This window comes from Microcaecilia unicolor, chromosome 10 (genome assembly GCF_901765095.1).
Source record: "Microcaecilia unicolor chromosome 10, aMicUni1.1, whole genome shotgun sequence".
Lineage (NCBI taxonomy): Eukaryota > Metazoa > Chordata > Amphibia > Gymnophiona > Siphonopidae > Microcaecilia > Microcaecilia unicolor.
Window position 1 is genome coordinate 83,492,264 of NC_044040.1, and position 27,814 is coordinate 83,520,077.

At 45.1% G+C, this 27,814-nt stretch overlaps 1 protein-coding gene across 1 annotated transcript in view; it reads right to left on the bottom strand.

The window, feature by feature from the left end:
* Positions 1-27,814, bottom strand: part of LEMD3 (LEM domain containing 3) — a 372,137-nt gene that overhangs the window by 228,984 nt on the left and 115,339 nt on the right. The window contains 1 exon segment of the mRNA XM_030216941.1: positions 3,389-3,456. Within this exon segment, the coding sequence (XP_030072801.1) occupies positions 3,389-3,456 (68 nt within the window).

Below are 27,814 nucleotides of genomic sequence, written 5' to 3' on the forward strand. Positions count from 1 at the left end.
TACATTGGCCACCCTACAATCCTCAGGTAGTACGGACGATTTTATGGACAGATCACCGATCACCAACAGCAGATCAGTGATTTCATGAGTACTTTCAGTACCCTGGGGTGTACACCATCCGGTCCAGGCGATTTATCTCTCTTGTCAATTTGGCTCAGTACATCTTCCAGGTTCACTGAGATTTTTCAGTTTCTCCGCATCGTCACCCTTGAAAACAATTTCTTGTACAAGTAGATCTCTTACATCTTCCGTAAAGACTGAAGCAAAGAATTCATTCAATCTCTCTGTTATGGCCTTGTCCTCCGAGTGCCCCTTTTGTTCCATCATGATCTAAGGATGTCCTTTTGACTCTAACAGCCAAATACTTAGATTATTACACATCTGGGTCTGGGCTTCCACGATGGTATTTTTAAACAACGTCCATTAAAGTCCCAACCTTTGCGGCCATGCCTGCTGCCACCAGGGAGTCTACCCTAGGCAGCTGAAGCTTATCCTTTTCCTCAAAAACAAGCAGATACAGCTGTGCCATAGCTCTGCCCACCTTAAGCCCAGCATCAGGAAACTGCCAAATTCTAGTTAGTTGACTGCATAGGAAAGGTTTTTGATCCATTACATCAAGCCATAATAGAAGGTGCCTGCAGAGTAGAAGGGACTGAAGGATCAGAAATAGCATGGGTCTTGAAATCAAAGAAGAAAGCTTTTCCTTTTACTCTTTTGGGATCTTGCCAGGTACCTGTGACCTGGATTGGTCACTGCTGGAAAAAAGATACTGGGCTTCATGAGCGGTAGATTATAGTCTGCTAAAATTTTTAAATAAATAAAATGGACCTTTGATCTGCCCCAGTTATGGCAATGCTTATGATCTTATGCTTATGATCTCACTTCTTATGAATAATCTAAGCACTTTAGGGTCATCTTCTTCTGATGGCCACTCTCCTTCAAACAACTCCCTCAGGGTCGAAGCCCAGAAACAGACACTTGGTCTAAACACACCATAGGAGTGGGCAGAGTCAGTGTCCACAAAATGTGTGGTCTACATAGACCTATTTAGGGGCAGGAGGAATAGAAGGAGAAAAAGTCTATAGTCTGTTACTGAGATGGACATGGAAAAACCACTGCTTGCCCTGGGATTGGCAGCATGGAATAGTGCTACTAATTGGATTTCTGCCAGGTACTTGTGGCCTGGACTGGCCACTGCTGGAAGCAGGATACTGGGCTAGATGGACCATTGATCTGATCCAATATGGTTATTATGTTGATGTCGAAACAGCGACCAAAGTCCCATGTTAACCACACTTCAATAAATAAGCCTGGTGCATAAGCAACACAAACTCTGGCGGAGGAGCGGGGGAAGCAACGGTGCTTGCAGAGAAAATGTTCATGTCCCCTTCTCCTGAACTAGGTGCAGAATCAAGGCGCCTCTACATATGTTTACAATAGCTATATTTTCTGGAAGCCAAGCAACAAGAACAGCTCTTCACCGTTTCAGCAGGAGCCACCATGAGGGGGAAATGCTGCGACATTAACTGGTGCCATAGAAACAGAAGCAGTAGCACTAAGGAAGCTGAGGCTCCATCACAGCAAACAAACTGGCAGGCATCACTCTGCAAAGAGATTAGTAGCAGCAAATCCAAATGCTCTCAAAGCACAGACAGGAAGAATTAAAATGGTAGAGTCAAGTTTACCACCGCTGACCTCCAAGCTCCCTCAGTTGAGTGCTCTCTGCAGAGAAACTCCCCAGTGCAGCAGAAAAAGAATCCTTAACTTTCTTTTAAAGTATGGCAGCTGCCTGCAGAGTGAAATGCAGAAAGAAGAGGGAGCAACAGAGAAAGCAGGGACCGTGACTCAAACACCTCTAGGTGTGACCCTCTAGATCAAATTAGAGCCAAGCTAACTAGACCAGGAGCAACTCAGATCAAATATGAGCTGGGGAGCACACCTTGTCCACCTGCTGGAGACAGAAAAATGCTACATTGTGAGAATTGCATTAAGAGCTAATAAAGAATCATGAATTGTGGTGTGCACTATGCACTCTCTCTACCTGCTGGTCGATAGTCAGTCTTGACGCAAAACAAAAAGAATATTTTTTCTGCTGCATGGAGTAGTAAGCCTGAGTGGTTCACAGGTGAGATAACATCTCTTAAAATAAACTTACACTCCAATCAAATTTCAAGTCTGTACTCACTAGTACAGACCAGAATAATAAGTGTACTGTAGTGCTCTATAGTGCTTTCTACAGAGAAAAAAATAAAGAAAAGAAAATCTTAGGGGATCCACCTATCAGTTTGCAAAATGAATAGAGAATGAAATTCAAATTCCAACGAAGGTGCTATAAGCATTCAAAACTGCACAAAATGTGCGGAATGAATAAGTGCTTTAAACCAGTAGTACTCTTTTTGTGACCTCAAGAGTGGTAGCTGTTTTGTCAAACTTTCACCTATATTTTTCAGCTTGATGCACTTGCTCAACTCCTTTCTCCACCCCCCACCCCGAAACCCCTATAGATCCTCTCTTTTAATGCACCCATCCAACCTGGCAGATGAGGTATACTGGGACAGGGTAGGTGAGTTCATCTGGCCACTTCCCTGACATCAAGGTCTTGCTAATTGAGACTCTGGCTTTTCACCTTCTAGGCTGCTGCTCAGCTGTTATTTCTCTGCTTCTCTGCTCAAGTCGCACAGTGCCTCTACTCCATTCTGTTCTTAATTTCTTGCAACAATGCAGAAATACAAGCAACACCTGGCCTAAACTCAGAAACATGTGGACTCAGAAGCAGCAATTTTAAGGAAAGTGCCAGGAGACAAAACTAGAAGGTGACAAATCAGTGAATGCCTAATAGGGAAGACATGGCTATTGTCTGATGCCATTGTTTGAGAAACATTGCTATAGAGAATAAAATTGAGGGGGGGGGTTGCTTTTTTTTTGGGGGGGGGGGGGGGGGAATAAACAAACCACTTGTCTCTTAAGTCTGTGTGATTCATGTGAGTTCCACCAATTCATTTCTGCAGCTAAGGCAACTTTACCATTCCTAATTTTGCAGCTATGCTCTCTCTCTTTAAATACTGCGTCCAGAATGTTTTCAATCATTTCCACAATCGTGGCTCAAAATAATTACTAAACTAGTCGAAACCAGGAAAGTTGTACGATAACCTTTTCACAGTCTAACATTCTGAATTTCAACCCCATTCATACACACATAATTGCTGAGGTGCTAGTTTTTATGCACATCAAAAGAATATTTCAAGTAAAAATGTCATAAGCTGGGAGGAGCTGGCCACTAACCAAGAGTAGAATTAAGAAAAGTGTTATTTCATAACCAATCAATAGAATGATTGAGAATCTTCAAATTACAGGCTCACTTACTAAACCCGTTCCCTTAGCTACTTACAATTAAATACGCAGTTGCCTCCTGGATGGAAAGACTTCTGTGGACAGAACTTCCGCAATCATGATCTCCTGGTGAAATTAAATTTTTATTTATTGTGCTCTGTATCAATTGCAAATATGAAAAACAAAAACATAACACAGCAGATAAAGACCACAAGACCTATCTGCCTACATTCCCTTGTATATCACAAACTGCCCAAGCTCTGGTGTACCTTGTCTTCCCCATGACAAAAGGATCCTTCATGCTTATTCCTTGCTCTCAAATTCTGTTTCCACAGTAAGACCAATAAATGCATCACCACCCTTCTGTGAGGTTTCCTCATGTCTGAAATCTACAATATACTCACCTATAAGTCACCTCCATGTAATAACAGGTTGTCCCCTTACTTCCCCCCCCCCCTTTAGTTTCTATGTCCCTATAAGGGCTCGCATATAGGTCACCCCATCCCTTCCCTTACATAACCGCCCAGGCTGGTTCCAGAATCTCCCCTTGCCCTTCCTACTCTCCCCTCCACAGGCAGAGGGCATGACCCAGCACTGCGCCCGAGCATGGTCCTGTAGAAGATGGCCCTGTACCAGCGCTGAAAAGGCTGGACAGTTTCAGGAACAGATACCACTAAAAATCGCCAGCATAGGGGAGAGAGAGAAAAGGAAGATGTTGGAACCAGTATGGGTATGTAGGGCAGTGGAAAAGCAAGCTAAGATTATCACTTAAAGGTTACCTCCAACTTTTGACCATAAAAACTGTCAAAAACTTTGCAAACTATACACGAGTATATATGGTATCCTTGTTTTGGTCTCAAATATTCATTTTAGATCGGTACTCAAACTTTCAGAGGCTGCGACTCCAATTCACACAACTGCAGAGAGTTTGTAATACCTGGGTGTTGCAAGACAATGACCTATGAAGTGCCCGCGCAGGTTGAAACCCCAAATGTGCGGGTTGCAACCCAGTTTGGGAAGCTCTGTTTTAGAGCTTCCCCATCAGTGAAAACATGCCTGCCTCCTATAAAAATTCCTCAAAACATATAATGCACATTATAGTCCCCTTGTAATTTCCTATGTACTTACAAGTCCTTAGAAGGCAGCTGATCCTAAGCCTATTTCTCTTATAACATTATGGAGATATGGACTCTAGAACTGGACAGTATTGTAGATGAGGTTTTTACAATTAATGTAGAACTACCATCTCCTCCTCTTTTAATTTTGCCTATTACCCCCTTTTCTATGCAGTCTTGTTGAACTGTTTTACATCCCCGAGAGATCTTCCTCCCATTTCATTCCTATTAATATCCCAATCTTCATAGTACATAGCCCTCTGATCTTAGTATCCCAAATTTGTATCATTTTTGCAAAATTATAAAGGTACTCTGGCTTTGTTAGGTCATGCCTTATGCTTTTTCTACTCTACATGTTCTTCACCCTTTTTGAGACTTAGGAAATACAATACTAGGATCCATAAGAGTTGACGCTTCAAATGAAGTAACAAGAGTTTGAAAACGTAAGCATTTATAAATAAAGGGCAATTTTCATAGGAAGGGGTATAACATGTGGCATGGACAGTAAATTTTGGCAGTAGAGTTCACCGTATAATTCAATATTAACCACATTCTACAGGAAAATTCCTAGCTTTGGCATGGATGCAAATGAATTTTTCTTCAAGTAATTGTATATTCATGATTTCCCCATATTTAAGATTATGATTGTAACACACATGAAGTGCCACGGATTTTTAGAAATCAGATTGTTCAACTGAATAAACAAAGATGCTCTCTACTATTGATAGCTGAATTCTAGTTATTCAAAATGTATTTTCTCTTTTCTTAATGCACCAAGAGACATACTAGAACTAGTAGATTAATTCGTTAGATCAACTAATTTAAAAGCTATACAGTGGGGGAAATAAGTATTTGATCCCTTGCTGATTTTGTAAGTTTGCCCACTGACAAAGACATGAGCAGCCCATAATTGAAGGGTAGGTTATTGGTAACAGTGAGAGATAGCACATCACAAATTAAATCCGGAAAATCACATTGTGGAAAGTATATGAATTTATTTGCATTCTGCAGAGGGAAATAAGTATTTGATCCCCCACCAACCAGTAAGAGATCTGGCCCCTACAGACCAGGTAGATGCTCCAAATCAACTCGTTACCTGCATGACAGACAGCTGTCGGCAATGGTCACCTGTATGAAAGACACCTGTCCACAGACTCAGTGAATCAGTCAGACTCTAACCTCTACAAAATGGCCAAGAGCAAGGAGCTGTCTAAGGATGTCAGGGACAAGATCATACACCTGCACAAGGCTGGAATGGGCTACAAAACCATCAGTAAGACGCTGGGCGAGAAGGAGACAACTGTTGGTGCCATAGTAAGAAAATGGAAGAAGTACAAAATGACTGTCAATCGACAAAGATCTGGGGCTCCACGCAAAATCTCACCTCGTGGGGTATCCTTGATCATGAGGAAGGTTAGAAATCAGCCTACAACTACAAGGGGGGAACTTGTCAATGATCTCAAGGCAGCTGGGACCACTGTCACCACGAAAACCATTGGTAACACATTACGACATAACGGATTGCAATCCTGCAGTGCCCGCAAGGTCCCCCTGCTCCGGAAGGCACATGCGACGGCCCGTCTGAAGTTTGCCAGTGAACACCTGGATGATGCCGAGAGTGATTGGGAGAAGGTGCTGTGGTCAGATGAGACAAAAATTGAGCTCTTTGGCATGAACTCAACTCGCCGTGTTTGGAGGAAGAGAAATGCTGCCTATGACCCAAAGAACACCGTCCCCACTGTCAAGCATGGAGGTGGAAATGTTATGTTTTGGGGGTGTTTCTCTGCTAAGGGCACAGGACTACTTCACCGCATCAATGGGAGAATGGATGGGGCCATGTACCGTACAATTCTGAGTGACAACCTCCTTCCCTCCGCCAGGGCCTTAAAAATGGGTCGTGGCTGGGTCTTCCAGCACGACAATGACCCAAAACATACAGCCAAGGCAACAAAGGAGTGGCTCAGGAAGAAGCACATTAGGGTCATGGAGTGGCCTAGCCAGTCACCAGACCTTAATCCCATTGAAAACTTATGGAGGGAGCTGAAGCTGCGAGTTGCCAAGCGACAGCCCAGAACTCTTAATGATTTAGAGATGATCTGCAAAGAGGAGTGGACCAAAATTCCTCCTGACATGTGTGCAAACCTCATCATCAACTACAGAAGACGTCTGACCGCTGTGCTTGCCAACAAGGGTTTTGCCACCAAGTATTAGGTCTTGTTTGCCAGAGGGATTAAATACTTATTTCCCTCTGCAGAATGCAAATAAATTCATATACTTTCCACAATGTGATTTTCCGGATTTAATTTGTGATGTGCTATCTCTCACTGTTACCAATAACCTACCCTTCAATTATGGGCTGCTCATGTCTTTGTCAGTGGGCAAACTTACAAAATCAGCAAGGGATCAAATACTTATTTCCCCCACTGTACAGTATTTTAGAATGATTAGCTTGCTGTATAAAGCAAATGCATAAAATGTATAGTTATACCTTACCTGATAACTGTCATTCCTTGAGTCCTACCAGCCCAGTGAGAATATACCCTCCCTCCAGTATGGGAAAAAAAGAGCAATTTCCTGCTCCATCTACTATATGTGTAGGCTGATGTAGCAGAAGCCTCTCAGTGTGTTTATATCGATTTCTTAGGGGGGAAAAAAAAGTCTCCTTAACTAACACCTAAACTCTTTATTGCCTGCTGCCCAACTTTTATATACAAGTATCTACACATTCTCTTTTTAGACACATTTCATATCAGCAACAGTGTCTTTTGGAGAGGGTTCATCCGTCATTCTTGTCATTATGCATGTCTGCACATGCACCAACAGAAACGCATAGGGTTTCACTAGAGCAGGGCAGAGCAGTGGCAAACAGTACAGAAACAGCAGGAATGGTCCAGGTCCCTTTGACAGAGGCAGCAGAGTTTGTTTTTATGTTTCTTGGACTTACTATCCCGCTAGTACTGACTAGCAGTTCTTGGTGGTATACAATTCTAAAATACAAAACATTAAAATAGAGAAAGGAACTCCACAAGTCAAAGACAATTACACAAGAACTTGTAACCAATAAATTAAACAAACCTGCTTAATGCAGAGAGAACAGCTGTTCATGTCAACCATGTTTATAAATATCAAAAATTTAAAATTACTTAAGTATATTAAGTAAAAGTAAAGGCTATGGTGAATAAATGAGTTTTAAGAAATATTTTAAAATTTAGACAGGGATAATTCATTATGAGTAAGAAAAGGGAGGTCATTCCATAATTTAGGTGAAAGAAAAAAAGAAAGCCGATTGACAGGTTGATTCATAATGGGCTACGTTGGGACTAGAACCACCAAATGATTAGTCCCAAAGTAGCCCATTATGAATGAACCCGTCAATCAGCTTTCTTTTTTTCTTGCACCTAAATAATGGAACGACCTCCCTCCTCTCATCCGTAATGAAGTATCCCTGTCTAAATTTTTAAAATATTACTTAAAACACATTTATTCACCAATAGCCTACTTTTAATGTACTTACATAATTTTAATTCTTTGATATTTATAAACATGGTTGACATGGACAGCTAGATTTTGTTTTTTACTTTATTACAATATTCAAATGATACAATTACATCACAAAAAATGCAACTGAGGAAGCAATAGAAATTACATTTAGAACAGGCAAAGGGAAACTCCATCCTCTAAAAAGAAAAAATAACTTTATATTACGTCCACAATAGAGAAAAAAAGGAGCCTATATAGAAAATTAAGGAAATAAGCATATCAAGAGAAACCACCAAAATCAAGCAGATACAGTAGACAGCTGTGTCCCAACTTTCGTACAGGCTATAATGTTTGCACTTTCAATTCTTCCTTTGAATCCACCAACTCCAACAATTGTCTGGGTTCACTAAACACGTAAGAATTATTCTGATATATCAGGCAACAAGTAGAAGGAAAATGAAGCACAAAATTCACGCCCAGGGGCATAATGCCAAAAACTCCTGATGACGTCTCTGGGTATTCCTTGATAAGTCAGGAAAATATTCTAATCTTAGAACCCATAAATTCACAATCAATATAATGGAAATATAATTTTTAAGACTGTATCCCTATCACCTTCAAGTGCAAAAATAAAGGGTGGTTCTTTGAGTAGCAAGTTCCAGAGATGATGATTCTAAAAGGTCAGTCAAATTTGCTACCTGGAAATCAGTTCCGGTTTTACCACCTGGCAAAGCCAGGTATTGAGCTTTTGCTAAAGGTGGCAGCGTTTCAGCTGGAAACTTAAGAATTTCCAGAAAATACTTCTTTACCATATCCATGGGGGCAATTAATAGGGACCGGGGAAATTCAAAAATCTCAAAAAGAGTTCTTCCTCAATCGATTTTCCATATATTCCAATTTCTTTGAAGTAACAATATCTTTAACCAAAGCCCATAGACTTATTGTAACTCGAATACCTTAGCTTCCAAATTAACCACCTTGGCAGTCTGTTGTTCTATTCCCTGAGCCTGTTCATTCAGGGAGTCAGTCACATGATTCAAATCCATAGAAAATTTATAAACCACTTTATTCAATGAAGAATTTACTGCATCCATGGCTTCCCAAAGAGATTTCAATGCAACTTTTGTTGGCGCTTACTCACCACACCTTCTTGAACCCCTACCCTGTCCACAGAAGCAGTACTCACTGATGTTGGAATATGCTGGATCAGTGAGCTCTCTAGATCATTTATGAATATGTTAAAAAGCAGCGGTCCCAGCACAGACCCCTGAAGAACCCCACTATCTACCCTTTTCCATTCACAATACTGATCATTTAACCCTACTCTCTGTTTTCTATCTTTTAATCAGCTTTTAATCCACAATAGGACACTACCTCCTATCCCCCCATGACTCTCCAATTTCCTCTGGAATGTTTCATGAGGTAGCTTTGTCAAATGCCTTTTGAAAATCCAGATACACAATATTGACCGGCTCACCTTTATTCACATGCTTGTTCACCCCTTCAAATAAATGTAATGGATTGGTGATACAAGATTTCCCTTCACTAAATCCATGTTGGCTTTGTCTCATTAATCCACGTTTTTGGATATGCCCTGTAATTTTGTTCTTTATAATAATCTATCATTTTGCCCGGCACCAACATCAGGCTCACCAGTCTATAATTTCCTGGATCACCGCTGGAACCTTTTTTTAAAAATCGGTGTTACATTGGCCACCCTCTAATCTTCCAGTACCATGCTCGATTTTAAAGATAAATTACATATTACTAACAAAAGTTCTGCAACTTTTCATTTTTCAGTTCTATCAGTACTCTGGGCCGTATAATATCCGGTCCTGGTGATTTGCTACTCTTCAATTTGTCAAATTGCGCATCTTCCAGGTTTACAGAGATTTCATTCAGTTTCTGTGACTCGTCAGCTTTGAATATCTTTCCTGGCACCGGTATATCTCTCCAAATCTTCCTCTGTGAAGACTGACGCAAAGAATTCATTTAATCTCTCCGCTATGGCTTTGACTTCCCTGAATGCCCCCTTTACCCCTCTGTTATCTAGCGGTCCAACTGATTCCTTTGCCGGCTTCTTGCTTTTAATATACCTAAAAAAGTTTTTTTACTACGTGTTTTTGCCTCCAACACATCATTTTTTCCAAGTCCTTCTTTGTCTTCCTTATCAGCACTTTGCATTTGTCTTGCCATTCCTTATTATTTTCAGTCGGATCCTTTTTCCTTTTTCTGAAGGATTTTCTATTAGATTGAATAGCTTCCTTCACCTCACATTTTAACCATGCCAGCTGTCATTTGGTCTTCCTCCCTCCTTTTTTAATACATGAGATATATTTGGCCTGGGTTTCCAGGATGATATTTTTGAACAGCATCCACACCTTATGTACATTTTTGACCTTCGCAGCTGCGCCTAAGTTTTTTTTTCCACCGTTCTTCTCGTTTTACCATACTCTCTTTTTTGAAAGTTAAATTGTATTGGATTTCCTGTGTATAGTACTCCACAGCAGATATCAAATCTGATCAGATTATGATCACTATTATCAAGCGGTCCCATCACCATTACTTCCTGCAGAAGATCATGTTCTCCACAAAGGACTAGGTCTAGAATTTTTCCTCCTCTTGTTGGCTCCTATACCAGCTGCTCCATAAAAGTCTTTGATTTTGTCAAGGAATTTTACCTCCCTAGCATACCCTGATGTTATCTTTACCCAGTCAATATCTGGGTGTTCCCCAGTTTGTTGGCCTCCCTAACTTCTAATAACATTTCTACATCCGTCTGTTCATCCTGGCAGGTGGACGGTAGTACACTCCTATCACTGTCCTTTTCCATTTTACATGAAATTTTAATCCATAGGGATTCCAAGATGTGTTTTGTTTCCTACAGAATTTTCAATCTATTTGAGTGATTTACGGCACTTCTTAACATACAATGCTACCCCTCCAATTCGATCCACCCTATCAATACGATATAATTTGTACCCTGGTATGACAGTGTCCCACTGGTTATCCTCTTTCCACCAGGTCTAAGAGATGCCTATTATATCTATTTTTTCATTTAGTGCAATATATTCTCTCTCTCCCATCTTATTTCTTAGGCTTCTGGCATTCACATATACACATTTCAAACTATGTTTGTTGTTCATATTTACACCTTGCTCAGCAGTTGACAGTGTTAATTTGTAATCTTTTGTCTGCTTTTTATTTAAAGACACCTGGTCTACTAAGGTCTCTTTTGCAACCTCGCTATTGGAATACCCTATCTTCCCTGTTTTGGTGATATCTTTGAAAAATACTTTGTTCCAAATCATGCGTTTTTGACTTCCCCCAAGTTCTAGTTTAAAAGCTGCTCTATCTCCTTTTTAATTGTCGACGCCAGCAGCCTGGTCCCACCCTGGTTAAGGTGGGGCCCATCCTTCCGGAATAGGCTTCCCCTTCTTCAGAATGTTGCCCAGTTCTTTACAAATCCAAAACCCTCCTCCCTGCACCATCGCTTCATTCACGCATTAAAACTCCAGAGCTCAGCCCGTCTCTTGGTGTGTGGAATGGGAAGCACTTCAGAAATTGCTATCCTAGAGGTTGTGGATTTGAGCTTTCTACCAAGAGCCTAAATTTGGTTTCCAGAACATCCCTCCAGCATTTCCTATGTCATTAGTACCCACATGTACCAAGTCAGCCGGCTCCTCCCCAGCACTACCTAAAATCCTATCTAGGTGACATGTGAGGTCCGCCACCTTCACACCAGGCAAGCAAGTGACCAGGCAATCTTCATGTCCAGCAGCCACCCAGCTATTAACTTTCTAAGTTTTAATGTTCGTATTTTGGAATTGCATACCACCAAGATCTGTTAGTCAGTACTGACGGTATAGTGAGTCCCCTGCTGTTTCTGTACTGTTTGCCACTGCTCTGCTTTAGTGAAGCCCTATGCATTTATCTGTTGGTGTATGTGCAAATATGCATATGACAAGACTGATGGATGAACCCTCCCCAAAAGACACTGTTGCTGATGTGAAATGTGTCTACAAAGAGAATGTGGAGATACTTGCAAATAAAAGTTGGACAATAGGCATTAAAGAGACCAGGTGTTCAGCTAAGACGACATTTAAAAAAAAAAAAAAAAATCAGACCGATATAAACACACAGAGAGGCTACTGCTACGTCAGCCTATATATAGTAGATGAAGCAGGAAATTGTTCTTTCTTCCCAAATGGTGGGAAGAGGGTATATTCTCACTGGCTTGGTAGGACTCAAGGAATGACCATTATGAGGAAAGGTATAATAACTCACCTTCTCCCCACAGACATCTGGTCTCCAAGATTGGCTTCTTTCTTTTGACCACAATTCCTTTCAAGCCCTTATTCTCTCTCTGTTAATTACTAAGTTGAAATAATCTATTGCAATATTGCATATTTAGGATGTTATCGAGCAAACATGAAGAAATTAACCATCCTTCGGAATTCTGATATATACGCCTCTTATGGAACAACACATGCAAATTTGATCATGTTTCTCCCTTATTACGAAAGTAACATTGGCTTCCGCTGAACAAATAATTTTCAAACTTCTTACTCTCAGCTTTAAAACATTTAGAATATTTATTTAGATTTTGCTCACACCTTTTTCAGTAGTAGCTCAAGGTGAGTTACATTCAGGTACACTGGATATTTCTCTGTCCCAGGAGGGCTCACAATCTAAGTGTGTACCTGAGGCAATGGAGGTTTAAGTGACTTGCACAAGATCACAAGGAGCAGCAGTGGGATTTGAAACGGCCACCTCTGGATTGCAAGACCGGTGCTCTAACCATTAGGCCACTCCTCCATAGTTTTGACTTCTTACCTAGCAACACTTACTATCCCTTATTCGACAGCTTGTCTCCTTCGTTCCATCAACAATGATCATTTAGTTCTCCCTGGCCCCAGATCTGCTCAGTTGAGTCCATCAGACATTTTGATTTCTTCTTTGCTACCCCATCCTTTTGGAACTCTCTACCCCTCTCGATTCACACAGAATTGTCATCAAGAAACTTCAAACAAACAATTTAAAAAACTTGGCTCTTTCAAGAGGCCCTATGCTCAAATTAGAACAGTTACTTCTAACTTGCTGCTAGTTGTCTCCCTTCTCTCTAGTTTACACCAACCCATTTCACTCCCTTCTTTCTTTTTTCTCTTACACTCATTTTCTTTTACTAGGTTTTGTGTGCTCCTTGATTGAATGTAGACCCTTTTCTAACAAAATTTTTGTAGTTCCTTTCTGTATTTTGCTAGAGTGTGAACAGCCTAGATCTGCCAGTTATGGCAGTATAGCAAGTCAAAACTATCAACAATGATTAGAAGGGGCAGTAATGTCTAGAGTAGATTTTTTTTTTTTTTTAAAGTAGAGGTTGAATCACATGCTTCCACATAGAAGGAACATGTCCAGTAGAAAGACTGTTGCACACTAGATTCAAAGTCAGAGGAAGCAAACTTTGAGGATTAGAGTCTAGCCAGGAAGTTGGAATTACATCTGACGGAGATAAACCAGGCTTCATAGATTATAAAGATTTAGGTAACTCCATGAAAGAAGGCAGCAAAAAACAAAAAGATGACCAACCGGAGGAGACAGCGCTGGATGATGAACCCAGACGGTCTACTGACGTATTAGGAAACAAAAGATTCATGCCAGTTTTAGATAATGGAATAGAATTACTTAAAGTAGTTATTTTAAATTGAAAAAACTGAGTTAGGGTGTTAGCTGATGGGATAGAAATGCCTTTACTAACATCTGATTGTTTTGTATGTCTAGAGATGATATAAAATAATTGTTTTCTGGGATTCAGAGAAGAGCAAGTGATCAGAGTAAAACATTCCCTCTTGGCTTTCTTGAGATGGTAATTATAGTGCACAGTTCATTTTTAAACTATGCACAAGCATCAGCTGAGTGTTGTTTAGCCACAGGCCTTTGGCTCTATGGAGGCAACACATGAGAGCAAAGGCCCCGATACCAGGGAGCTGAGGAATGCTGGGAAATATGCTGCTTGCCAACAGGAGCAAAAGTATCCAAACCAGCTGTGATTGAAGCATCCCAGCATTGGACCTGGGACTCAAGTGGGAGAGGTGTAAAGATATCTGGGAAGAAAGTGAAAACAGGAGGGAAATATGCAAGATCAAACTCTGAAAGCTGGCAAGACCTCTTCAGATCTGTTGAATGAGGTAGAAGGGAAAATTAGGTTCTTAGCTTGGTAATTTTCTTTCCTTTAGTCATAGCAGATGAAGCCATTACGTATGGGTTATGTCCATCAACCAGCAGGGGAGATAGAGAGCACTCAAACTTTCACAGTGCCCTCTTGGCCAGCTAGCACCACTGCCTCTTCAGTATGGCAAACCGCAATGGGAATCACAAGAGCTTTCCTCACAGCGAACGATGGCCCATCACAAGGGCATGAACTCATAAAGGAGGGAATGCACATCCTCCTGGAGGGAATAAACTCATCCGCCTTATTGTATAAGTGGAGGGGAACACCCGCGCCTCCTGGAGGGAATCACACATCCTCCCAACACACTGGAGGGAATAAACTCATCCTCCTATTTATAGAACTGGAGGGGAACACGCGCGCCTCCTGGAGAGAATCAACACATCCTCCAAAAAAAACATGCTGGAGGGAATGAACACATCCTCCTAAATTTAAACTGAACAATAATCCTGAAGATTGTTTTCCAACTTTCTCCCAAGGAAGGAACTTCAGGAAATTAGAACAGAACCTGAAAAACAGATTCACAGCATACAGACAATCATACAGGGAGGGCTCATGGCTTCATCTGCTATGACTAAAGGAAAGAAAATTACCAAGGTAAGAACCTAATTTTTCCTTCCTTGTCATCAAGCAGATGAAGCCATTACGTATGGGATGTAACAAAGCAATCCCTAGATAGGGTGGGAACAAGCCACACCACGCGCTAACACTTGTGCACCAAAACGCGCATCCCTCCTGGCAGCCACATCCAGCCTGTAATGTCGGGCAAAGGAGAGCTTAGAAGCCCATGTTGCTGCACTGCATATCTCTTCAAGAGCGAGTGCTCCAGTTTCAGCCCAAGAGGAAGAAATCGCTCTAGTAGAATGTGCCTTAAAGGCTACAGGCGGAACCCTGCCGGCCAGCAGATAAGCTGAAAAGATAGTTTCTTTGAGCCAGCAGGCAATAGTGGCTTTAGACGCTGGAGACCCTCTGCGAGAACCGGATAGCAAAACAAACAGATGATCAGAAGTCCTGAAAGAGTTAGTAACTCGCAGATACTGCAGCAGAGTCCTGCGCACATCCAAAAGGTGCAGCTGCCCAAAAGATTCTGGAAACTCTTCCTCTGAAAAAGAGGGCAAGAAAATAGGCTGGTTTAGGTAAAAGGCTGACACCACCTTAGGCATAAAGGAAGGCACGGTCCGAACCGTGACTCCGGACTCTGAAAATTGCAGAAATGGGTCTCTACAGGACAGCGCCTGGAGCTCTGACACCCGTCTCGCCGAGGTAATGGCCACCAGAAAAACGGCCTTCAGTGTCAAATCTTTCTCCGATGCTCGCCGAAGCGGCTCAAAAGGAGATGCCTGCAGGGTTTTCAAAACTAGCCCCGGGTTCCAAGCTGGACAGGGTGCTCGCACTGGAGGTCGGAGCCGAAGCACCCCTCTAAGAAACCGTGCCACATCTGGGTGAGCAGCCAAAGACACGCCTTCCACCTTACCACGAAGGGAGGCCAACGCTGCCACCTGCACCCGCAGGGAATTATAGGCCAAGCCTTTTTGTACACCTTCCTGCAAAAAGTCCAGAATCGGCGAGACAGGAGCCCGCATTGGAGCAATGGCTCTGGAAGCACACCAAGACTCAAACAGGCACCAAATCCTGGCATAAGCCACGGAAGTGGACCTCTTGCGGGCTCGCAGGAGAGTGGAAATAACTTTATTGGAATAACCTTTATCCCTTAATTGCGCCCTCTCAATAGCCATGCCGTAAGACCAAAGCGGCCGGCGTCCTCCATGGCTACCGGTCCCTGAGTCAACAGGTTCGGTACCAGAGGTAACGGCAAAGGAGCCTCCAGGAGCATCTGTCGGAGGTCTGCATACCAAGGTCTCCTTGGCCAATCCGGGGCGATGAGGACCACTTCTCCTGGGTGCAGCCGAATCCGCAAGAGCAGGCGCCCTATCAAGGGCCATGGGGGAAACACATAAAGTAGACCCGGAGGCCAGGGTTGAGCCAAGGCATCCAACCTCGCCGAGCGAGGATCTCTCCATCTGCTGAAGAAGCACGGGACTTTGGTATTGGCACTTGTCGCCATTAGATCCATCACGGGCTTGCCCCATTTGGCACAGATCTGCAGGAAAACTTCGTCTGCCAGATTCCATTCTGCTGGATCGATCTGATGCCTGCTCAGATAATCGGCCTGCACATTGCTCTGACCTGCAATATGAGCTGCCGACAGACACTGAAGATGCAGCTCGGCCCAGTGGCAAATCAGTTCGGCCTGCGCGGCTAGTGCTCTGCACCTTGTTCCGCCTTGTCGATTTATATAGGCCACCGTTGTCGTGTTGTCCGACATCACTCTGACAGCCAATCCTTCCAGGGTCACTTGAAAGGCCAGAAGCGCCTGAAACACCGCTTTCAACTCTAGGCGATTGATGGACCACTCCGACTCCTCGGGTGTCCATAGACCCTGGGCATGCTTCCCCTTGCAGTGTGCGCCCCAGCCATTCAGGCTGGCATCTGTTACCACCAGGCACCAAACGGGGAGCGTCAGCGGCATTCCTCGCCGCAGCATGCTGTCCGAGAGCCACCACTCCATGCTGAGTCGGGCCGCAGGGAGCCAAGTAAGTCTGCATTGGTAATCCTGAGAAAAAGGAGACCATCTCCGGAGTAGGGAATACTGTAGAGGTCTCAGGTGCACTCTCGCCCAGGGTACCACTTCCATCGTGGCTGTCATCGATCCCAGCAGCTGGACAAAGTCCCAAGCTCGTGGGCGGGGCATCCTCAGGAGCAGACGGACCTGATTCTGAAGCTTGCACCGCCTTAGCTCGGGTAGGAACACATAGCCCGAGACTGTGTTGAACCTGGCCCCCAAAAACTCTAGAGATTGTGAAGGGGACAGGTGACTTTTGGCCATATTGACGACCCAGCCTAGAGATTGCAGTACTGAGACCACTCTGGCTGTAGCTTGTAAGCTCTCTGTTGCAGAGTCTGCTCTGATGAGCCAGTCGTCTAGGTACGGGTGAACCCTGATACCTTCTCGCCTGAGAAAAGCAGCTACTACCACCATTACCTTCGAAAAGGTTCGGGGAGCTGTGGCGAGGCCAAAAGGCAAGGCCCTGAACTGGAAATGTTTTCCCAACACCGCAAACCTCAGAAACTTCTGGTGCGGGGGCTAAATCGGTATGTGCAAGTAAGCTTTTTTCAGGTCCAGAGACGTGAGAAACTCTCCTGGCTGAACCGCCGCAATGACGGAGCGCAGGGATTCCATGTGGAAATGCCGCACTCTCAGGGACTTGTTCACTTCTTTTAAGTCCAGAATAGGGCGAAAGGACCCACCTTTTCGCGGCACCACAAAGTAGATGGAGTATCGGCCGCAGCCTTGCTCGGCGAGAGGCACAGGGGTCACTGCCCCTAACTGAATCAGACCTTGTAAAGTCTCCTCCACCGCCGCCCGTTTGACGGCAGAACCGCATCGGGACTCCACAAACACGTCTCTTACTGGGGCGTTGAATTCTATTCTGTATCCATCTCTGATCAGGTCCAGAACCCACTGATCTGAGGAAATCTTGGCCCACTCCTCGACAAAGAGGGAAAGCCGTCCTCCGATGACAGGCATCGAGGAGAGAGCCGGCGCACCATCATTGAGAGGGTCGCCCCTGAACTCCTGATCTTGAGCCACCGGCTGCGGGACGCTTGTCCGAGCGAAAGGAGTTCCTCTGCTGACCACGGGCACGTGAAGTGAACCCAGCAGAATGCCCCGGGCGGTACCTTCTAGCTTCACGGAAGCGAGGTCTGTACGAGGAGTGGACCGCCTGGCCCTTAGAGGAAGGCCTCTGCCTATCTTCGGGCAAGCGCTGGGGTTTTGGATCACCCAGGCCTTTCACAATTTTCTCCAACTCCTCACCAAATAGGAGAAGTCCTTGAAAAGGCAACTTCACCAACCTTTGCTTAGAGGCCATGTCCGCTGCCCAGTGTCGTAGCCACAGACGACGGCGAGCCGCCACTGCTACTGCCATTTGTTTAGCCGAAGCTCTGACAAGGTCATAAAGGGCATCAGCCAGAAAGGACAAGGCTACTTCCATCCACGGAGCCACATTCAAGAAGGGCTCCGCTCCATCTCCGGGCTGAGCCACTGCCTATTGCAGCCAAGCTAGGCAGGCTCTAACAGCATAACAGCTGCATGCAGACGCCTGAACAGGGAGACCTGCAATTTCAAAGGACCGTTTCAATGCTGTTTCCAGCCTACGGTCTTGAGCATCCTTCAGGGCAACACCTCCTTCAACAGGGAGGGTAGTTCTCTTTGTCACTGCAGTGACTAGGGCATCCACTGTAGGCATCTGAAAACGAGCCATATGTCCCTCACGCAGAGGGTATAACTGCCCCATAGCCCTGGAAACTCTCAAAGGTCCCTCGGGGTCAGCCCACTGAGCCGAAACAAGCTCTAGGATGGAGTCATGCAAAGGGAAGGCCCGAGCAGCTTTCTTGGTACTAGCCATCCTGGGATTACCCGAGGAGGCCATGCCACTGTCAGGATCTTCAATCGAGAGGGCCTGCAGGGTATCTGAAATAAGCGCTGGCAGCTCATCACGGTGGAAAATCCTCACCGCGGAGGGATCATCCAGATCCTGTGGTAAATCCGCACCTGACTCTGGTTCCTCAGACCAAGAACGTCTGTCAGAGTTCTCCGAATCCTCACACCCCGACCACGGGGGGGAAAAAGGTGCACCACAATCTGAAGGGGAATTAACCCTTCTGCGCTTATCTTTAGGCCAAGCATCCGGGAAAAAAAAAAAGCCTCACTGGGCAGTCCAAGGCCAGAATCCATCGGGGGGGGGGGGGGGGGGGGGGGGCAATCAGAGGAGCCTCAGGCGACCCTTGAGGAAGGGCTCTTTTCATCATGTATGCTTTATGCAGCAAAAGCACAAAATCCGGGGAGAAAATCTCACCCTGGGCACCCAAATCCTGTCCGGTGCTAGCCACTCCTGAAATAACCTCATCTCGAGGTGCCCCACCCGGCTCAGGTCTCTCCGTGTCCACGGAGGCCGCGCCATGTGGTGTAAGCAAAATGGCGCCCGCTGCCAGCTCAGAGTGGGAAGAAACATCGCTCGCCATGCTCGGGCCGGCTCCTACGCCAGTACAGCACGATTTACAGAGCCCTGCTGCTGATTTGCGCTTGCCACAAGTGGAACAGCGCTTTACATTGTCCGCAGCCATCGCTTGAAAAACGGCGGTAAAATCCAAGATGGCGGTTTCACGCCAAAATCACCCCGATCGCGGGCCCACCCCGGAGGAGTTGGAAAACACTCTTACCTCAAAGGATCTAGTGTACAACTACGATCCTGCTGAAAATCAGGTCAAAAACCTCTGTTCCAGCGTCTCTGCGTTTAAAAACGCGACTTTTTTTTTTTTTTTTTTAAAGCTGTGAGGAAAGCAGAGGTATTGAAGACTCCGGAGGCTCAGATGAGTGGGAAAGGCAGGGAAAGGGCGAACCTATATGCCTGCATCCACTGTTGGTGGGTAAGGACAGGGAAAGCAAGGCAATATGTCCACATCCACAGAGGTATGGGTAAGGCAGGGAAAGGGCTAACCTATGTGCCTTTAAAGTGAAGCTGCTATAGCCTCCAACACCCCGGTTAACAACTGGCAAGCCAGGAACCACCTCCCGGCAGATTTTTCTGGAGCTCGAACAAGCTGCAGGCACCCTGCTAAGGGAGATAGAGAATACTGAAGAGGCAGTGGAGCTAGCTGGCCAAGAGGGCACTGTGAAAGTTTGAGTGCTCTCTATCTCCCCTGCTGGTTGATGGACATAACCCATACGTAATGGCTTCATCTGCTTGATGACAAGGAACAAATGATTTTGCTGGAAAAAAAGATAATCTGTAGGTCAGCAACAAATGATCCATCCATGACAAGAGTATGGCAGCAGTTCCAAGATTCCACTAACAAAGATGGCATCAGAAAAGGAAGAAGCAGGGTTGGGTGGCAGAGTAAACAAGGAAGAAGCAGGGTTAGAAAGAAAGTAAGAAAATGAGACACATGCAGGGAGAGGAGGCAGGAGAGAGAGCAAGAAAAGTTAGGGGAACAGAAGAGTGAAAGAGGTTAGCAAGTGAAGGACAGAGATGGATGTAGGGAAGAGAAATGGTGCCAGAGGGACAGAGTGAATAGAGGAATACAAGGTAAACTGCAAGAGAGAAGCCTACATTGACCATACATGCTAACACATGCACATCCCCATACATATTCAAACACACCAATGTTTGAACTGGCAGTAGGTGGGACATTGACTACCTAGTAACTCCAACACTCGAATAATCCTCTGTATTGATTCTTGAGCACTTTCCTTTCATATGCTCTTTACCAGTCAATTGTCCACATAGTAACACACATGCACTCCCAAGTCTGTGTAATGAAACTGACTAAAGTAAGACATTTTAGAAACACACTGGGAGCAGATGTGAGGCCAAATGACAAAATGCAATACTGGTACCAATGTTTTCCTACTCGAAATCTGATAAATACCAGTCACAAGTAGTATCTGAATGTGGGTGTAAGTATCCTTTAACTCCAGACAGCACAGTCAATTGTTTGCCTGAATCATGGGAAAGGAGTATGAACTGGGAAATTATTCTGAACTTTCCTTTGACCAGATATTTGTAAATCCCCCAGCCTTTTTGGGCATGAAGAAGTACTTGGAACAGAATAGAGAGCTGCACGGCTTCCGTCCCCGCGGGAATCCCGTGGAACCCGCGGGATTCCCGCGGGGATGGAGGCAGTTCCTGCGGGATTCCTGAGGGGACGGAAGCAGTTCTGCGGGGTTCCCGCGGGAACGGAGGCAGTTCCTGCGGGGTTGGAACCAGTTCTGTGGGCTTCCCGTGGAAGTGTAAGCTGCACCTGCACCAGCCTCTCATCTACCGAATACCAATTTATTTGAGTGCTGTCTCCTCCTCCTCCTCCTCTTCTTCCTTGCTTTAACAGCATAAATGTGGAAAGTCTTCCATTAAGGAGGTGGTAGAGTCACAAATGATGACGGAATTCAAAAAGGTGTGCTAACCTTAAATGGCTGCATGTGTGTGGATATGTCAAGTGACGCTTAGATGGCGACTCTGGCTGTGATGAACTAGAGCTGATACCTGGCAGACTTGTATGGTCTGTGTCTCATACATGGCAATCTGGTGTAGGATGGGCTGGAAAGGGCTTAGACAGCAACTTCAGTGGCTGGAACATGAGGACAGTTCTGGACAGATTTTTATGGTCTGTGTCCTCCAAATGAGAAGATGAATAGGCTGGAGTGGGCTTCGATGGCAACTCCAGCAGTTGGAACATAAGGATGGGGCCAGATAGACTTCTGTGGTTTTTGTTCCAGAAACAAGAAAGAAAGACCATAATCAAGTATATATCATCACACTCGTTGATTTAATGATGAATTGATCATGAGTGTGACTATTGGGCAGAGTGGATGGACCGTTCAGGTCTATTTGCTGTCACTTACTATGTTACTATTAATCCTCTTTGCTCCCAGGCTGGTGCACAGACCTCAGCTCTGACACAGGCACGAGAATCAGATGTCACCTGACCTACTGGCGCGTGCATGTGGCGACCTCTCAGCACACACTGCCAGTGAATCAGAGACAAATCTTACATGTGCGCACCAGAGTGTTCTAAGTTCCAACTTCCGTTCCTTCCTTGCCTACAGTGCTGTGGCTCAAATCCAGAGAGAGACTGAGGGAGCTGACTGGAACTTTCTTTTATGGACCATTAAATTCTTACGGGGATGGGTAGGGATGGGTTAAATTCTTACGGGGACGGGTGGGGATGGTTTAAATCTTTGTGGGGATGGGTAAGATTCCAGTGGGGATGGGTGGGGACGGGTAAGATTCCAGCAGGGACGGGCGGGGATGGGTAAGATTTCTGTCCCTGTGCAACTCTCTAGAACAGAATCCCCTCCCCTTTCCTTGGTGGAACGGATTCGACCCACACGGGCCTTAAGAAGGGAGGAGGAGATCCTTTGAGTGCATTTCCTGATGCTGAGAACTGAGCTTCAGTGTTCTCAGTGGACAATTTGGAGGAGGTTGATGCCAATTGAGGGTTTAAACCTCAAAGGCAAAACCAGTCTAAGGTTACAAGAGGCCACCTTCCTTGGAAAGAAAAACAGCCTCCCTGCTGACTGGCAGGTCATCTGAAACAGGCACTTTTACGTCAGCTATGCTTTGCTGGAGCCAATCAAAAGTTCATCCCCTGCTTAGACCAGGGAGCTGGTTGGGATTTCTGGGTCCACTGCTGCCGAGGATGAGCGTGTGGGGCCTGGGTATGCTGAGAACTAGAGAATGACACGGGGACAAAGCCCGTGGGGTCAGGGACGAGCTTTGTCCCCGTGTCATTTTCTGCTTTAAAGCCTGTAATAAACTGGACTGTTATTTATGTTTGAGTGATGCAGATGACGATATTTTGATTTTTTTTTTTTTTTTTTTTGAAAAACAAGCAAACATGCTGGCCACAGCTAGCAACATTCTGAGAAGACATCTTCTACTGAAGAAAGGACTGTGGAAGACAGGAGAGCTAGACTGAATCTTGAGATTGTTGTTGACTTATTCATCCGCAGATTTAAAAAATCACAACTGCTTCATACGGCATATTTCTCCCCGGCTAGGGCATAGAGAACGGGTTGTATTTTTTTTTTGTTACATTTGTACCCCGCGCTTCCCCACTCATGGCAGGCTCAATGCGGCTTACGTGGGGCAATGGAGGGTTAAGTGACTTGCCTGGACATTTTAACAGGGTGGAATAGGATTTCTTGGGGTAGTAGAAGTCGCTATTTTTGGAGTTGGAAGGGTAGAGAGTGGTGGTGGTGGGGGGGGGGGGGGTATTATAGTTGCTCATTATTATTGTTTTCTATTTGTGATTTATAAACAGCTGCAGAGCATATTTTTCCTTTTTATACTTTAATAAAAAGATTTTTATAAAATCGTAAGTGTTCGAGGCTTCTGCAGATGAGGACAGAGCCCACGGGAATGGGGCGGGGAAAGAACCTGCAGGGACGGAACAAAGACAGAACCCGCAGGGATGGGATGGGGTGGAGAGGGAGACAGAACCCACGAGGACAGGGACAAACTTTGTCCCCGTGTCATTCTCTACTGAGGAGGATGAGTCAAGGGAGTAAACCTACACTTCTGAGAGTAGCAGGAACCCTTCCGACTTCCACCCGAAAACCTCCAAGACATGGAGACCGCAGAAGGAGCGGGCCGGGCCGAGACAAGAATTTGATGGTATCTGTTTTTTCTTACTGAGGTCAGTGACCTCTTCCACCTTGTCCCCAAACAGATTGTCTCCTCGGCAAGGGATGTCTGCCAGTTTTTCTTGAACCGCTGGTTCCAGATCTGAAACATGCAATCATGAGAGTCTACACATGCTAATACTTAATACAGAAATGTTTTTTTGACATGGTGCCCAGACTAAATTGCTCGTAATAACGTGCTTTCAACACTCCTACTTGCGTGCGAGCTACAGTTCTGACGTTCTCTGGAGGCAGAGTATCCACAAAGTCATCACACTGTGCACCAAGTTCACTAAATAGATGCTAATGTAGAGCTGGTAGGACTGAATGTGAGAAATGAGCACCAAGACCTGGAACGCTTTCCTCCCAAAAGACTCCAGAGTGTGAGCATCCCTGCCTGGAGGAGCAAAGGCAGAGGCGTAGCCAAGGGTGGGCCTGGGTGCACCCAGTTTGGGCTCAGGCCCACCCAACAGTGCTGCAACTTTAACACAGCTGGCGTGGAGAGGATCAGGCTGGGCTCCTGTGGTCCTGCATCTACCTCCCTTAAATGTTGCTCTCGCATGAACGGATTCCCCGGCAGTTGCAGCAATTCCCACATGCTGCCTGCTGGTGCCGCTAAGCTGGAAGCCTCCATTCTGCTGTGTCCAGGTTCCCTGTCACAACTTCCTGTTCTAACTAGGCAGCAGGATGCTGCAGAAAGGAGGCTACCAGCCTTGCGGCAGGCAGCATGTGAGAATCGCTGCTGCTGCCGTAGACCTGTTCACATAAAAGCGAAACTTAAGGGAGGGAGAGGCAGGACTGCGGAAGCCCAACCTGCTTCCCTCTACACTGCTGCTGCCAGGAACCCGATCATAGAAAGTTCTGAGATGGGGTAGGGAATGAGAGATGCTGCGGGGGGGGGGAGGGGGGGTGGCATAGAGGGAGAATTGTTACATGGAGGGTGAGAGGAATGAGAGAGGGAGAATTGTTACATGGAGAGTGAGAGGAGGGTGAGATGCTGCAAGGAAAGTGAGGGGGTGAGAGGGAGAAATGTAAGAAATGTTAGACATAGGGGTGGAGGGGAGGAAGAGATGGTGCACGGAGAAAGAGGAGACAGGTAGTGGACAGGAGAAAGGGAAAAAATCTGCATTGGGAAGGAGGAAGATAGGGAAAGTGAGATATAGTGGACAATAAGAGAGAGGGAGAGATTTTGGACATGGAGTAAAGAGAGAGGGAGAGAGAGATGAGAAAGAGGGAGAGATGTTGGATCCAGGAGCAAAAGGGAATGATGGAGAGATGCCAGACTGTGGGAGTGAGGGAAGAGAGAGGGAGAAATGCTGGACAAATGGGGGAGCAAGCAGGAGGGAAGAGAGAAGGGACAGGGAGATGTCAGGCTATGAGAGTGGAGAGGGGAGAAAGAAGGAACAGTTGCTGGGCTAGAAGGGTGGAGAGGATGATGGAATCATGTGGGAGAGGCCAGGAGGTAGTGGCAAGGAAATGAATGAGAGGATAGTGATTACAGAAAGTAGAAATATGGTAATGGGGATAAAAGATGAAAGAGAATTGAAGGCTGGGGAAGGTTTCAGATGGGTAATGGGAGAGCTACTGGGTGAGAAAAGATGAAAATTTGATAGATGGCTGAAAAGTAAAAAGGAGGAGAAGGGTGATAGAGGGTGAAATTTGAGTTGATAGAGCAGAAAAGAAAAAAAAAAGAGGAAAGCGCTAAAATGGAACAATATGTTAGAGGCAGGTATAGTGAGGGAATAGAAGAGAGGAGAAAAGACAAATGAACAGCAGCCACTTGAAGGAGAATTAGCAGACAGGAAAGCAGAAAAGAGAAATGGTGCAAACATATGTGTCTACATTAGGCACATTTCCCCATTATTCTATAACAACGCGTGTAAATGTAGAGGAATGCCCTATCCCACCCACGATCCTCCTATTTCTGTGCCCCTTTTTTTCTGCTCACATGTAAAATTTAGGCACAGACCCCCACGACTAAATTTGCCAATGCAAGTTCCAATTAAATCTAATTAGTGCCAATAGCTTGTTTAAAAGGCCAATTATTGGCACACGCAATTTTTGGCAACTTTTACATGCTAATATGTATGTATTGGAACAGATTCAGCACAAAGTCCCTGAAGAGGCCTTGAAGGTGAGTGGCAGCGTGCTACGTGTTCTGGGAAGACATTGTTTTCCAGAAAGGGGATAGTGCTGGGCAGACTTATAGGGTCTGTGCCAGAGCCTGAGGTGGGAGGTGGGGATAGTGCTGGGCAGACTTATACGGTCTGTGCCCTGAAAAAGACAGGTACAAATCAAGGTAAGGTATACACAAAAAGTAGCACTTATGAGTTTATTTTGTTGGGCAGACTGGATGGACCGTGCAGGTCTTTTTCTGCCGTCATCTACTATGTTACTATGTTAGTGTGCACTCCTGTATCCTTTGTGGTGTGATAGTAATGGTTAAGTGGGGAAACTGGAGGGGAAGCAGAGAGGAGAGGGGTTCAGGGGGGGGTGGAGCTCTCCTCTGTTTTCTAACCTGCCCTCTAGCATGGCTAACATTGGTCCTAATCCTTGCTGTATAACTGGTGGGGATTCCCAAGCATCTCCCAGTTGTGGAATTCATCCAAAGACATCTAGAACTCCGTTCTTTAAAGCTCTGCAGTCGATAACAGCATCTTTGAGCCACCGACAACTATATGTGCATGGGTTGCCAGCTTCAGTGGCTTAGGGACGATGCTGCTGCCTGCTAAGCTTGGTAAAAGGGAATTCTGGCCACCTTCAAAGAAAGTGTAATTTATATTTTGAGGTGGGGGTACGGCAGGGCAGAGAAAATGTTGTACCCACCCACTTTGGGCTCAGGCCCATCCAAAACTGGCCATCTGGCTACACCACAGAGTAAAAACATGGGTCCTCAAACTTCTGGCTTTTGAGAGTGTAAATGACCACCATGGAATGGTGCGGAACCTGCTGCTTCTCAAATCCAGAAGCCTTTGTTACTGTCAGAGAGGTAGGCCAAGGCAGGTCAATGGCCTGGACAAACAACTAAAAAGAACCGAACAGAGGTATTGTGGAAACCTGTCACATAGTTAAACATTAAAGGCATGATTCAGGAAAAGAGTGTGTCAAACTGTGTAGCAGCGCTGATGAGAATGTATGGGAGTTCAGTGCACTTTGAGAATGGCAAAAATGATTGTAAGCTCTTCTGGAAAGGGACTTACACATATGAATTGCCTTAAAAGAGGCCTGAAAGGAGATATGTGCCTTAACACCTGCTCACTATTGCTACAGCATCCTCATCTTGTATAAGTAGATAAGGAAGGTACCAGGAGCTAACTAATTCAGGAATGTTAGGAATTTAGAGAACAAAAACGGTAGCTGGACAGGACACAGAAACAAGATAGAAGGTGGGAAAGACTGTTCTGGAACATGGGAGGGTTGGAAACTGGGTGAGAGGTGATAGGTAAAAAGAATAGCAAGGCAGATGAAGAGGAGAGATAGATAGACCTATAAATGAGAGAACGCCTTAAACCCAGTGGGGAAAGACTAGTGGATAGCTGAGAAGTCAGATGTCTGCTAGCTTGCCCCACTTCTAATCTTTTCTCATATGATTTAGAAGCTGTTTGTGCTCTGGTTTTTCTGTATGATTATAGACTGCTGTGTGAAGTAAAGAACAATAAAGAGAAGTTTGCTGAACACACAACTGTTTGTGTGAGTTTCATTGAGTAAGCTTCACCCATCGCAGAGGTGGTAAGAAGAGGTTAGAACCTCACAAGTGTACACTACAGCAGTGCTCCGGCGGTACACCTTCTATATATACTGTACAGCCTATATCAAAGAAGGCAGATTCTAAGAGGGATCTCCCAATTCCTCATCTGTGCAGTCTTAAGGATGCTGTGCATAGGCACTGTCACAGACTCATTGGGAGGGAAGTCATAATCAAGGTCATCCAACATTTCAGCCCTGGGCTCGGCCTCAATTTCCAAATGTAAGTGGATGGCCTCCGCCATCTCGCTCAGATAGACAAACGAGAGCTCCTCTAGAGAGATTTTCCTGATGTGGGGAAAGGTCTAAAGGCAGACCAAATAGAATTAGGTCTCAATTGATTAATTTGCTCTCCTTTAGTCCCTCCAGACAGGCCCAGAATGATTGATCGGTTATGCACGCCTACTAACAGGTGGAGACTGAGAACACTGATTTTTGAGCGAGCCTATAAGACCCTTGCTCAGCCCCTGAAAGTCTCAGTAACAAAGCAAGAGGAAAGAAAGAAAACCAGACATCTTTGCGACACTTGGTTCTTACAGCCATCTACAAAGAAACACTGCTGGCACCAGTCGAATAGTCTGACTGCATCATACAGAATCAGTAACACACGTAGGGTACTTATTTGCAACCACTTAGCTCCAAGTTGTTTGTCTGGTTTGCTTTTTTTTTTTT